Raw genomic sequence first — 12,213 nt, 5'->3', positions numbered from 1 at the left:
TCCCCTGGCAACCACGGATCGGTTCTCTGTCAGTACAGTCTGTTCTTTTGAGAATGTTATAGTAAAAGAATCATACAGTATATAACCTTTTAAAACTAGCTTCTTTCACTCAGCCTAAAGTTTTTGAGTCTTTCAAGTTGCTGACTGTATCAGTTCATTCTTCTTTATTACTGAGTGTTCATTATATGGATGTACCATGGTTTGCTTATCCATTCATTTGCTGAAGGACTTGTGAGTTGGTTCTTGTTTGGGGTAGTTATGACTAGAACTGCTATAAATATTCATTGACAGTTTTTATGTCACATAAATTTCCATTTCTTTAGGGTAAATAGGATAAATAAATTCTTTAGGAGTGGAATTGTTGGGTCATATGATAAATGTTTCATTTTATAAGAAAGTGAAAAGTATTTTCTGTAACGACTATACCGTTTTGTATCCACACCAGTGCTATATGAGGGTTCCAGTTGATTTGTCTTGCTAGCACTTGATATGGTCAGCATTTTAAAATTTGAGCCATTCATATAGATGTGTAGTAATATCTTGCCATTTCTCTAATGGCAAAATGACATTGAACATTTCTTCATATGCTTATTAGCCATTCTTTTATTTTCTTTGGTGAGAAAGAAAACTGTTAGAAGATTATTCAGCTCTCTTGCTCACTTTTCAGATTAAGCTGTATTTTTTTTGTTGTTGAGTTTGAAAGTTCTTTATATATTCTAGATATAAGTCTTTTGACATATACATTGGTTTACAGATGTGTGCTTAGTCACTCAGTCATGTCCAACTCTTTGCGACCCCATGGACTGTAGCCTGCCAGGCTCCTCTGTCCATGCGGATTCTCCTGGCAAGAATACTCAAGTGGGTTGCCATGCCTTCCTCCAGGGGATCTTTCCGACCCAGGGATCGAACCTAGGTCTCCCCCATTGCAGGTGGATTCTTTACCATCTGAGCCAGCAGGGAAGCCCTGATATCTGGTTTACAGATATTTTCTTGCAATCCATAGCTTGTCTTTTTCTTCTCTTAACAGTGTCTTTCACAGAGCAAAAGTTTTTAACTTTTATGACATCAACTTTATCAGTTTTTTTCTTTCTAGATCATGCTCTTGGTGAAATGAATGTGAGAAATCTGATCACAAAAATTGTCTCCCTTATTTTCTTCTAACAGTCTCATAGTTTTATAGTTATATTTAGATCTGCGATTCACTTTGTGACTTAGTTTTTCTATAAGGTGTACTATGTAGTCTGAGGTTTATTTTACAAGGTTCATTTCTTTGCATGTGGATGTCCAGTTGATCCCAAGCCATTTATTGAGAAGACTTCTTCCTCTGTTAAGTCATCTTTGCAGTTAGCCTTTGTCTGAAGTTAACTGTCCATATTTGAATGGGTCTAGTTTTAGACTCTATTCTGTTTCCTTGATATATGTTGTTGTTGTTGTTCAGTCACTTGGTTGTGTCCCTACTCTTTGCCACCCCATGGACTACAGCACGCCAGGCTTCCCTGTCCTTCACTACCTCTTGGAGTTTGCTCAGACTCATGTCCATTGCATCGGTGATGCCATCCAACCATCTCATCCTCTGTCACCCTCTTCTCCTCTTGACCTCAATCTTTCCCCGCATCAGGGTCTTTCCCAACGGTCTCAATGTCTGTCCTTTACCAATACAACACTATCTTTGTTACTGTGGCTTTATAGCAGGTCTTAAAATCTGGGAGTGTCATTCCTCCAACTTTATTCTGCTTCTTCAAAATTGCTTTACCTGCTCTAGTTCATTTGTCTTTTTATATAAATTTTAGAATTCACTTCTGTATAGCTATAAAAATGTCTTGATATTTTGATTGGACTTATGTTAAACTTACAGATTAATTTGGGAATTGAGTCTTAGGATCTGTGAACATGGCATGTGTCTTCATTTGCTTAGATCTTCTTTATCCATTCATCTGTCAGTGGACATTTAGGTTACTTCCATGTCTTGGCTGCTATGAACACTGGAGTGTGTGTATCTTTTTGAATTAGAGTTTTCATCTTTTTTGTATATATGCCCAAGAGTGGGGTTGTTGGATAGTATCATAACTCTTTTGTTTTTTAAGAAATCTCCATACTTTTCTTCATAGTGGCTGCACTAATTTACATTCCCACCAACAGTGAAGGAAGATTTCCTTTTCTCCAAACCTTCTTCAGCATTTATTCTTTGTAGACTTTTTGATGATGGCCATCCTGACCAGTATGAGTTGATCCTTCATTGTAGTTTTGAATTGCATTTCTCTAATAATTAGTGATACTGAGTATCTTTTCGTGTGCCTCTTGACGATCTTGTACATCTTCTTTGGAGAAATGTCTTCCTGCTCAATTTTTGATTGGGTTTTTTTTGTTGTTGTTGTTGTTTTTTTTAATTGAGCTTTATGAACTGTTTGTTTATTTTGGAAATTAAGCCCTTGTTGGTCACATCATTTGTAAATGTTTTCTCCCGGTCCATAGGTTGTTTTTTTCATTTTATTTATGGTTTCCTTTCCTGTGCAAAAGCTTGTAAGTTTGATTATGTTCCATTTGTGTATTTTTGCTTTTATTTCTTTCACCTTGAGAGACTGACCTAAGAAAACATTGCTACAATTTTTGTTAGACAGTGTTTTGCTTATATTCTCTTCTAGGAGTTTTATGATGTTATGTTGTATATTTAAGTCTTTAATCTATTTTGAGTTTATTTTTGTGTATGGTGTGAGGGAAAGTTCTAACTGTTTTGATTTACATGCAGTTGTCCAGCTTTCCCAATACTACTTCTCCACTGTATATTTTTACCCCCTTTGTCTAAGATTAACTGACCATAGATGTGTGGGCTTATCTCTGGGCTCTCAGTTTTGTCCCATTGACCCGTACGTGTGTTTTATGCCAGTACCACACTGTTTTGAAGTCTGTAGCTGTGCAGAATTGTCTGAAGTCCAGGAGGGTTATGCCTCCACTTTTGTTCTTTTTCTTCAGGATTGCTTTGGCAATTCTGGGTCTTTTCCTATTCCATATAAATTTTAAGATTATTTGTTCTGGTTCTGTGAAAAATGTCATGAGATAATTTGATAGGGATCACATTAAATTTGTAAATTATTTTGGGTGGTATGGCCATTTTAACAATATTAATTCTTCGAGTCCTAGAGTGTGGGATATCTTTACATTTCTTTGAATCATCTTCAGTTTCCTTTATCAGTGTCTCATACTGCTGCTAAGTCACTTCAGTCGTGTCCGACTCTGTGCAACCCCATAGATGGCAGCCCACCAGGCTCCCCCGTCCCTGAGATTCTCCAGGCAAGAACACTGGAGTGGGTTGCCATTTCCTTCTCCAATGCATGAAATTGAAAAGTGAAAGGGAAGTCGCTCAGTCATGTCCAACGCTCAGCGACCCCGTGGACTGCAGCCTACCAGGCTCCTCCATCCATGGGATTTTCCAGGCAAGAGTACTGGAGTGGGGTGCCGTTGCCTTCTCCACAGTGTCTCATAGTTCTCAGCATATATATCTTTTTTTCTCCTTGGTCAGGTTTATTCCTAGGTGTTTTTTTTTTTTTTTTTTTTTTTTTATACAATTTTAAAGGGATTTTTTTTTTGTCTTTCTGATATTTCATTGTTTGTATAGAGAAATGCAACAGAGTTCTGTATGTTAATCTTGTATCCTGCTACCCTGCTGAATTTGTTTATCAGTTTTAGTAGTTTTTGTGTGGAGTCTTTAGGATTTTCTATCTAGAACATCACATCATCTGCATGTGATGACAGTTTTACCTCTTCCCTTCAATTTTATTTCTTTTTTTTGATCTGGATTGCTGTAGCTAAGACTTCCCAATATAAGGCTGAACATAAGTGGTAAGAGTGGGCATCCTTGTCTTGTTCCAGATTTTAGTGGAAGGTGTTCAGCTATTTGCCGTTTACTGTTATATTGGCTGTTGGTTTGTCATAAATAGCTTTTATTATGTTGAGATATGTTCTGTCTATACCCACTTTGGTAAGAAAATTTTTATAATGAATACATGATGAATTTTTTCAAATGCTTTTTCTGCATCTATTGAATGGTCACATGGTTTTTGTCTTTGATTGTTGTGGTGGTATATATCACATCGATTTGCATCTGTTGAATCATCCTTGTGACCTTGGAATGAGCTAGCTTGATCATGGTGTATAATCCTTTTATGTGTTGTTGTATTTGGCTTGCTAATATTTTGTTGAGGATTTTTGCATCTATATTCATCAAAGATATTGGCATGTAATTTTCTTTTCTGGTAGTGTTGGTTTTGGTATCAGGGTGATTGTGGCTTCATAGCATGACTTTGGGAGTGTTCCCTCCTCGTCAGTCTTTTAGAAGAGTTTGAGAAGGATTGGTGTAAGTTATTGATATATTTAGTGGGATTCCCCTGTGAAACCATCCAGTCTTGGACTTTTGTTTGCAGTGAGATTTAAAAAATTTTTATTACAGATTCTATTTCACTAATAGGGTTTGGTCCGTTCAGATGATCGATTTCTTCTTGATTCACTTTCGGTAGGCTGTACGTACATTCCTAGAAACTTGTCCATTCCTTTTAGATTGTCCAAGTTGTTGGTGTGTAATTTTTCATAGTATTCTCTTCTTTTTTTGTATTTCTAAAGTATCTGTTGTTATTTCTCCTCTTTCATTTTTTATTTTGCTTATTGGGTCCTTGCTCTTTTCTTCTTGGTGAGCCTGGCCAGAGGTTTGTCAATTTTGCCTATCCTTTCAAAAAATCAGCTCTTAGTTTTATTGATATTTTAATTGTTATTTTATCTCTTTTACTTCCTTAATGATCTTTATTATTTCTTTCCTTCTGCTGACTTTGTGTTCTGTTTGTTCTTCTTTTTCTATTTCTTTCAGATGGTAGGTTAAGTTGTTTATTTGAGATTTTTCTTGTTTTTTGAGGAAGGCATTTATTGCTATGGACTTCCTTCTTAGAACTGGTTTTGCTGCATCACATAGATTTTGTGTGGTTATGTTTTTATTGTCATTGTCTTGAGGTATTTTTTTTTAATTTCCTCTTTGATTTCATTATTGGCTGATTGGTTTTTTAGTAACATGTTGTTTAGTTTCCATATAATCATTTTTTCTTATTTTTGTCTTTTCTTTCCATGTAGTTTCACGCTGTAGAGGTTGCAAAAGATTGTTGAAATAATTCTATCCTTTTAAATTTGTTGAGGCTTGTTTTGTGTCCCAGTATGTGGTCTACCATAGAAGATGACCCAGGTATGCGTGAAAAGAATGTGTATTCTGAGCTTTTGGATGTAATATCTGAAAATATCAACTAAGTCTAACTGTTCTATTGTGTCATTTAGGATCTCTGTTGCCTTATTGATTTTCTCTCTGGAAGATCTGTCCATTGATATCAGTGAGGTGTTAAAGTCTCCTATTATTATTATATTCCCATCAGTTTCTCCCTTTGGGTCTGTTAGTATTTGTTTTATGCACTTAGGCCCTCCTATATTGGGAACATGTATGTTAATGAGTGTAATATTCTCTTCTTGTATTAATCTTTTTACAGAATAGTGTCCTTTGTCTTTCCTTGTAGCCTCTGTGTGACATGAGTACTGGTACATCCACCTTCTTGTCATTTCAGCCCCTCCCCCCCACAACACCTTTTATAAAACTTTCGGCCGCATGGCCTGTTTGTTGTGGCATGTGGACGTCTCTTGTTGCGGAGCACCGGCTCTAGAGCACTTGGGCTTCTTTAGTCGCAGCATGTGGGCTCTCTAATTGCAGTATGCAAGCTTAGTTGTCCCGTGGCATGTGGGATCTTAGTTCCCTGATGAGGGATCTTACTCACGCCCCCTGCATTGGAAGGTGGGTTCTTAACCACTGGACCACCAGGGAAGTCCCCGTCCTTTCTTTTTTAATATAAGCATTTAGGGCTATAAATGTATCTCTAAGTCTTTATTTATGTCCCACAAATTTTATGTTGTACTTAGAGTTTTGTTCAGCTCAAAATATTTTCCTAATTTCACTTAGGACTTCTTGTATAACAGTTACTTATAAGTGAGTTGTTCAGTTTCCAAAAGTTTGGAGACTTTCCTGCTGTTTTTTTACTTTCAAATCTAAATCCATGGTGGGTGAAGAACTTATTTTTCATGATTTCAATTTTTAAAAAACTATTAAGGTTTGTTTTATGACCAAGGGTACGGTCTGTCTTGGGGAATACTTGCTATGAATTTGACAAGAATATGTATTGAACTTTTGTTGGGTGGAGTTTTCTCTGAATGTCAGTTATATTCAGTTAGTTGATGGTATTGTTAAGTTCTTCTGTATCTTATTGATTTTCTGTGTACCAATTCTGTCAACTACTGAGAAAAGAGCATTGAAGTCTCAATTTATGCACCTCACTTTTCAGTTCTGTCACGTTTTGCATCATATATTTTGAAACTCTGTTGAAAGGTGAAAACACGTTTAGAACCATTGTGCATTCCTGATGAATTGGCCCCTTTATCATTGTGTAATGTCCCTCTTTATCCCTGGTAATTTTCTTTGCTTTGAAGTCTACTTGTATACAAGTCTACTTGTTAACATAATCAATCAAGCTTTGTTTTGGAATAATATTTGCATGGTCTATCTCTTTGTCTTTTACTTTACTCCTTTTAATATCATTATATTTGAGGAGACTTTTCTTGTAGAAGCATTTAATTAGATTATTTTAAAATTCTATTCTGTCAGCTTCTATATTTAGACCATTTATGTTTAATATAATTATTGATATGTGTGGGTTTATGTATGTCATATCAATATTTGAATATTTGTTTTCTGTTGGTTCTATGTTTTTTATTCCTCTATTTCCCCATTCCTGCCTTATTTTGGAGTTTTGAACTTTTTAAAAATTCATTTTAATTTATCTATGTCTTTGACTATGTCTCTTTTATAACTTTAAAAATAATTGTTCTAGAGATTATAATACATATATACTTTTATAGTTTGCAGTTTACTTGCTGTTGATACTGTATTAATTTGAATGAAATGTAAAAGTCTTATCACCATATGGGAACCTCTGCCACCACACCCCCCAACCCCGTCTTGCATTTGTCTTATATACTACATCTACTTATGTGAAAACTCCAGGAGATGGCATGAGGAGAAGAACAGTCTATTGTATTTACTCAGACATTTGATATTTATTTTACTCTCCCTTCTTTCTTGATGTTCCTAATGCCTTCTTATGTCATTTTTCTTCTTCCATTAGTGATTATTTTAGAGTAGGTCAATTGACAGGATTGTTTGTGGCCTGGAACATGAGAACAGACATGAGAGAAGAAAAATGGGGGATTTTCTCTGGTCTCTCTGAGCTGGAAATAGCTTCTCCTGGAGCTCTCTGTTCATGCTGATGCCTACTTCTGCAGAGAAGGGGGGCTACAGAGAAGGGAGAGCTGCAGAGAGGCCTGTCTGATGGATTCTACAGAGGCAAGAATGTGAAGTTCAGCTGTGATTTGGTGCCATTTTGAATGCTGGTCTTCTTCCCACATTTGCCTGATATTAACTTTTTGTGTTCCTCAGATACCCTATTCCATGCGGTCCAGACAGAATGTGTAGTTGAGTTCATTCAGAAAGATGAAGTGTTACGTGCTTACTCCGTTTTACCTGGAACTGGAACCTGGCATGTCAGGATATTTATAACAAATATTTAATAATATTTATTGGGTAAATAAATGAATGAGCTATCAAACAATTGGTCCCAAGCTCTGTCTTCAGCACCAGACTTGAATTTCTAAGTCTCCAGCCCTTTTGGAATGAAGACCATCTAAATAATAGAGTCAGTATCTGCACACTTGGCATCACCAACACAGAGTCCTGTCTGCATGTTCAGCGTGTCCAAACTCTTCATGTCGTTCCATGAATGACATGTCCAGACTCAGCATGTCCATTCCTCTTCCACTGAAGGCCAGCTCCTATTTGCAGTTTCTTTATTTGCCACCACTGGCCCATCTGCTATAAATTAACTGCTAGTTGTCTTTTATCCTTTTCCTTCAATGAGTTTCAGGCAAACGAGTTCTCTGTTTGGTAATATTTTCCTGATAGTTCTCACTTTCTTACTCTCTGCCTTACCACCCTAGTTTACACGTCTAGACTCATGAGTTAAGTTGGCCCAACCACAGGACAAGCAGAACCATTGTTGGTGACAGTAGACAGCAAATAATGAGGAGGAACCAGGAACATGGGGTCACAGCCAGGAATGTCCATTTATAGGGAGACGGGATTTGGGGGATGAAGGAGCTGCTACCCAGATCTCCAAGCCTGAGGGCTGTGGAAAGCTTGCCTCACTTGGCGTGTTGAGACCCAGGCACATTGATGTGTTAACACACTAGTGACTCCTGAGAATGGGGCTCCCAGTAGGTGTGAGGGGCCAACAGTCTCCTTCGGGCTTGGCCCTGGGGCCTTCGGGGCTGCTTCTGAGCAGTGCTGCTAAAAGCCACCTGACTTTCTCTCTCCTCCCCATGTAGTCCATGTTCTCCACTCTGGACCAGTTGACTGCCTCTCAGACAACCGCCCTGAGCCCACCAGAAGCCTGGACTGACAGCTCTCCACTGCCTTCCAGGTTCAAGGCCCTCCACCTCTCTCTCCTTCCTCCCTGCCACTCTTACCATCTCCTCCAGCTCATCTGGGCTAGTCCCTAGGCCCCAGAGAGCCCCCGACTCTCGTAACCTCCGTGCCTTCTTATACCATTCCATCCCCTGATTCCCACACACCACCCCAGTCCCTTCCTGTCTAAGCTGTCCTTCCAGTGCCTCTCATATGCTGCTGATTCCAAAGGGCTCTCGCACCCTCCCTTTCTTGACTCCAGGCTGACACCCTCCTGCCTCCTTCTTAACCCACCTTAGCCAGTAGTCACCGGTCGGTCGTACTGGATGTATTACACCTTGAAGGCATGTCACTGTCTTCTGTTTGACCTCTGTGGCTCTTTTATGTAGGTCTCGGTTAGTAATCCTTGTTGGATCAAAGTGAATGGAACCAGACCAGCTGCTGTGCCATCTCTAGAAAGTCTCTTAGAGAGATGAGAAGGCTGTGATTGTGATATGACAACCACTGATGGCAAGGCGCTCGGGCTCCCTGCCGTACAGATGAGGCTCGCTTTGTAAATGGGAAATTCCCTTATCTGTGACATCACCTGTTTGTTTTTCCCTTTGGTGTTAATACTCTGAAGGGTCAGGAAATAGGAAACAGCCGCATTAAGCATGAGATTCTGAGGGCTCCATCCGCAGTTGACAGTGAGAGCAGAGCTGCAAGATAATGGAGGCTGATACCAGTTCAGTCAATTCTTCTCCCCTTTGCAAAGCACCAAATGACAAGCCGATTTCTCAGCTCCGAGCAGGCCGTCATGTTCAGATGATAAATGTGTCCCTGGACAGAAGAGCTTGTTGAGTGATATTTACCAGGGTCTCCATGAAGGGCCCAGAGCTCCCAAGGGAGCATTTTCAGCCTTCAGCTGCTGGCCTGGTCAACTGATACCCATAGGGTGGCAGGAGGAATAAAGCTTCGTTCCCTGCTCTCCAGCAGGGTGGAGGCATGGTGATTTGTTCAGGTGCTCGGAAGTTTCCTGGTTCCTCTTATTTCCTGTCTTCATTCCCTTCCTCCCCTGTCAAACCCCAGCAGAGAGAGATGGACTGTGCGAGAGGCTTGGAACCTCAGAGGGGGAGGGGTGAGAGTCAGGCCTGGCTCCTCCGCTGAGTGCTCCTGGGCTAGCTCCTCAGCTTCTCCAGACCTAGAGAAGATGACGAGAGCTGCCTTACAGGCTTGCTGTACAGATGAAATCACATCTGGCTAGAAATACCCTGCATGTTGTAAGATGCTCCCCAGTGTTGGCATCGATCAACTGTTCTTCCTTGTACACCTGCTGTGTGCCAGGCACTGCTGGGTTTGAAGGGCGGGTTCACTTGTGGGCGCCAGGAAGAAGTTGGGCTAGTAATGCCTTGATCAGCCATTGGTGTGGTTCTGGGACGAAGGAGAGTAGCTGGCTCTGAGATCACACCTCTTTGCCGTCCCTGAAGGCTATCCATCTCCCAGCACTTCTCTGGGGCTCAGCTCCTGGGATCCCCTCCCAGTGGCGGGGCGTTGGTGTGACCTTCTCCAAGGAGCATGGCTGAGTAGGGCTCTGGTGCCTCTTGCTGGGCTCTCCAGAGAGACAGGGCCTACAGGGCACGCATGCACACGGGCTTTGTTGTGGGGAATTGGCTCACACGGCTCTGAAGGCTGAGACGTCCCAGGTCTTTTGTTGGCGAGCCAGAGATGGAGAGCCGGTGGTGTAAGTTGTGGGGTGTCCACATCTGAGGTGGGAAGCGCCACACCCCAGCTCCAGGGGAGTGGGCGGGGAGGCCTCTCTCATTCCCTCTTCTCCTCTGGTTCAGGTGCTCAGTAGGTTGGACAGGGCCCACTGACCCGGGGAGGGCAGTTTGCTTTCCTCAGTCTAGATTCCAATGTTAATCTCACCCGGAAACGCCCTCGCAGCCTCGTAACCCAGAGTGACGCTGGGCCAGGCACCCCGGGGCCCGCTCAAGTTGACACATAAAATGGACCCTCTCATCAGGGCTGACGTTCATGTAGAGCCTTCAGGTTTACTAAGTGGCGTCACACGCTGCATCTCAGCCCCAGGACGAACCGGGGGAGGAGTCATCCCCTTCTCTGTGATCCTGACGCCAGGGGCTCACCGGCCTGGCTGTTGGAGGCAGGCCATGCTCACCTTCAACCTGAGTCTCGGTGCGCCAAGCCCCTTTTCTCTGGCAGCGGGTCTGTCCCTTCCCAGGTGCCACTTCTCCTGCACCTGAGCGGCTTGCGTGGCTGGTCTGTGTGCCTCCAGTGCTCTCTACCCCTCCACCCGCTCCTTAGGCAGCAGGAGCTTTAAACACAGTTGCCGTGCGGGCTGGGAGTCGCCTGTGAGCCGGACGTCACTCTGCATTTCCAGAGTCTGCAAGCAATGGGCGCTGAAGGAAGGCGGGGCTTCACACATGGAGCGGCCTTTGCTGAGCCCCTGGTGCTGTGGCCAGGGTCACGGTGGGGACCAGGGGCAGCCAGCACTCCCTCTGCTTGTCTGCGGCTGCTCGAGCTGCCTCTGCTTGGCCTCTCACACGTTTAATATGCCCTCTGTTATTTTAATCAGGCTGGTGAATCAAGGCTCTCCTGAGTATTTCTGTTTCTTTAAAACCCATTGTGAGATGTTCTTTCACAGTCTGTCATAGGGGAAATACGAATTTAGTAATTCAAAACTTATAACATCTTCATGCTGACCTTGGAATGGGCTTCAATCAGCCACATTTCTCAAGCCTACATTTCAAACAGTCCCCCTCTGCCTGGCCTTGCAGCCACTCTTGGGCATGTCTGTCTCCTCATCTGGAAAAGTGCCTTTAGGGACTGTGCATCCCCTGCCTGGTGTGGTGCCTGGCACAGGCAGGTGCTTAGTTACTGGTTCCGAGCTGGAATGGACCGGAGCTCCTGCCACACTGTGCACTTGCCCAAGCCCTGTGCTGGCAGAGTGCCCGCCAGCCGGCAGGACACAGCAAGTGGTGCCGTTCATTCAGCAAGGGGCCATCCTGCACCCCGTCCATGTGGGGCACAAGCTGGATGCAGGGAGTGCAACCTGGGCACTGGCACAACCTCTTCCTGAAAGGGGTTTGCAGCAGGGGGCAGCGCTGGACATGAGCAGGTGGACCGCAGGGAGCAGGAGGGGAACAACTCGGGAGGAGCTGGGCCGTGCTGGAGCCGAGGACGGGGCCTTGGAGCAGGCCTGCAGCACTCGGCACCTTTCTCTGCTGTTTCCCCGCAGGGCCTGTGCCAGCAGTGAGACCGAGAGTGAAGCTGGAGACATCATGGACCAGCAGTTCGAGGAGATGAACAACAGGCTCAACTCGGTCACCGACCCCACTGGCTTTCTTCGGATGGTTCGCCGCAACAACCTCTTTAACAGGTGCGTGTGGCCCTGCCTCCCAGGCGGTGCAACTTCCGTGACCTTCCAGCTGCATGGGCTCTGGTGGGATGGGGGTCTGCAGGGGTGAGCACGGTGCTCTGGCCCTTGGGGTCACAGCAGCCCCTCCAGGTCGGGGGAGGAAGTGCGGCAGGCCTGATATGACCGTACACCGTGGCTGGGTGGGAGGCCCAGGGGACAGTCCGCTGCTCACTCCCGTGGCCTCAGGGCTGATCTCCCAGATGCCAGGAGAGGCCGCACAGGGCCGTGCCACACATTTTTTCTCTGGCCAGCTTTTGCCCTAGCT

At 43.3% G+C, this 12,213-nt stretch overlaps 1 protein-coding gene across 6 annotated transcripts in view; it reads left to right on the top strand.

The window, feature by feature from the left end:
* TTC28 (tetratricopeptide repeat domain 28) overlaps nt 1-12,213 on the top strand; it is a 579,079-nt gene that overhangs the window by 533,144 nt on the left and 33,722 nt on the right. For all 6 annotated transcript variants that reach the window (XM_024977806.2, XM_024977805.2, XM_024977808.2 and 3 more), the window contains one exon: nt 11,769-11,909. In XM_024977806.2, the coding sequence (XP_024833574.1) occupies nt 11,769-11,909 (141 nt within the window). The remainder of the gene's footprint in view (nt 1-11,768; nt 11,910-12,213) is intronic.

This window comes from Bos taurus, chromosome 17 (genome assembly GCF_002263795.3).
Source record: "Bos taurus isolate L1 Dominette 01449 registration number 42190680 breed Hereford chromosome 17, ARS-UCD2.0, whole genome shotgun sequence".
In the NCBI taxonomy this organism is placed as follows: domain Eukaryota; kingdom Metazoa; phylum Chordata; class Mammalia; order Artiodactyla; family Bovidae; genus Bos; species Bos taurus.
The sequence above is the reverse complement of the archived record's forward strand: the minus strand, read 5'-3'. Positions and strand labels throughout refer to the sequence as shown.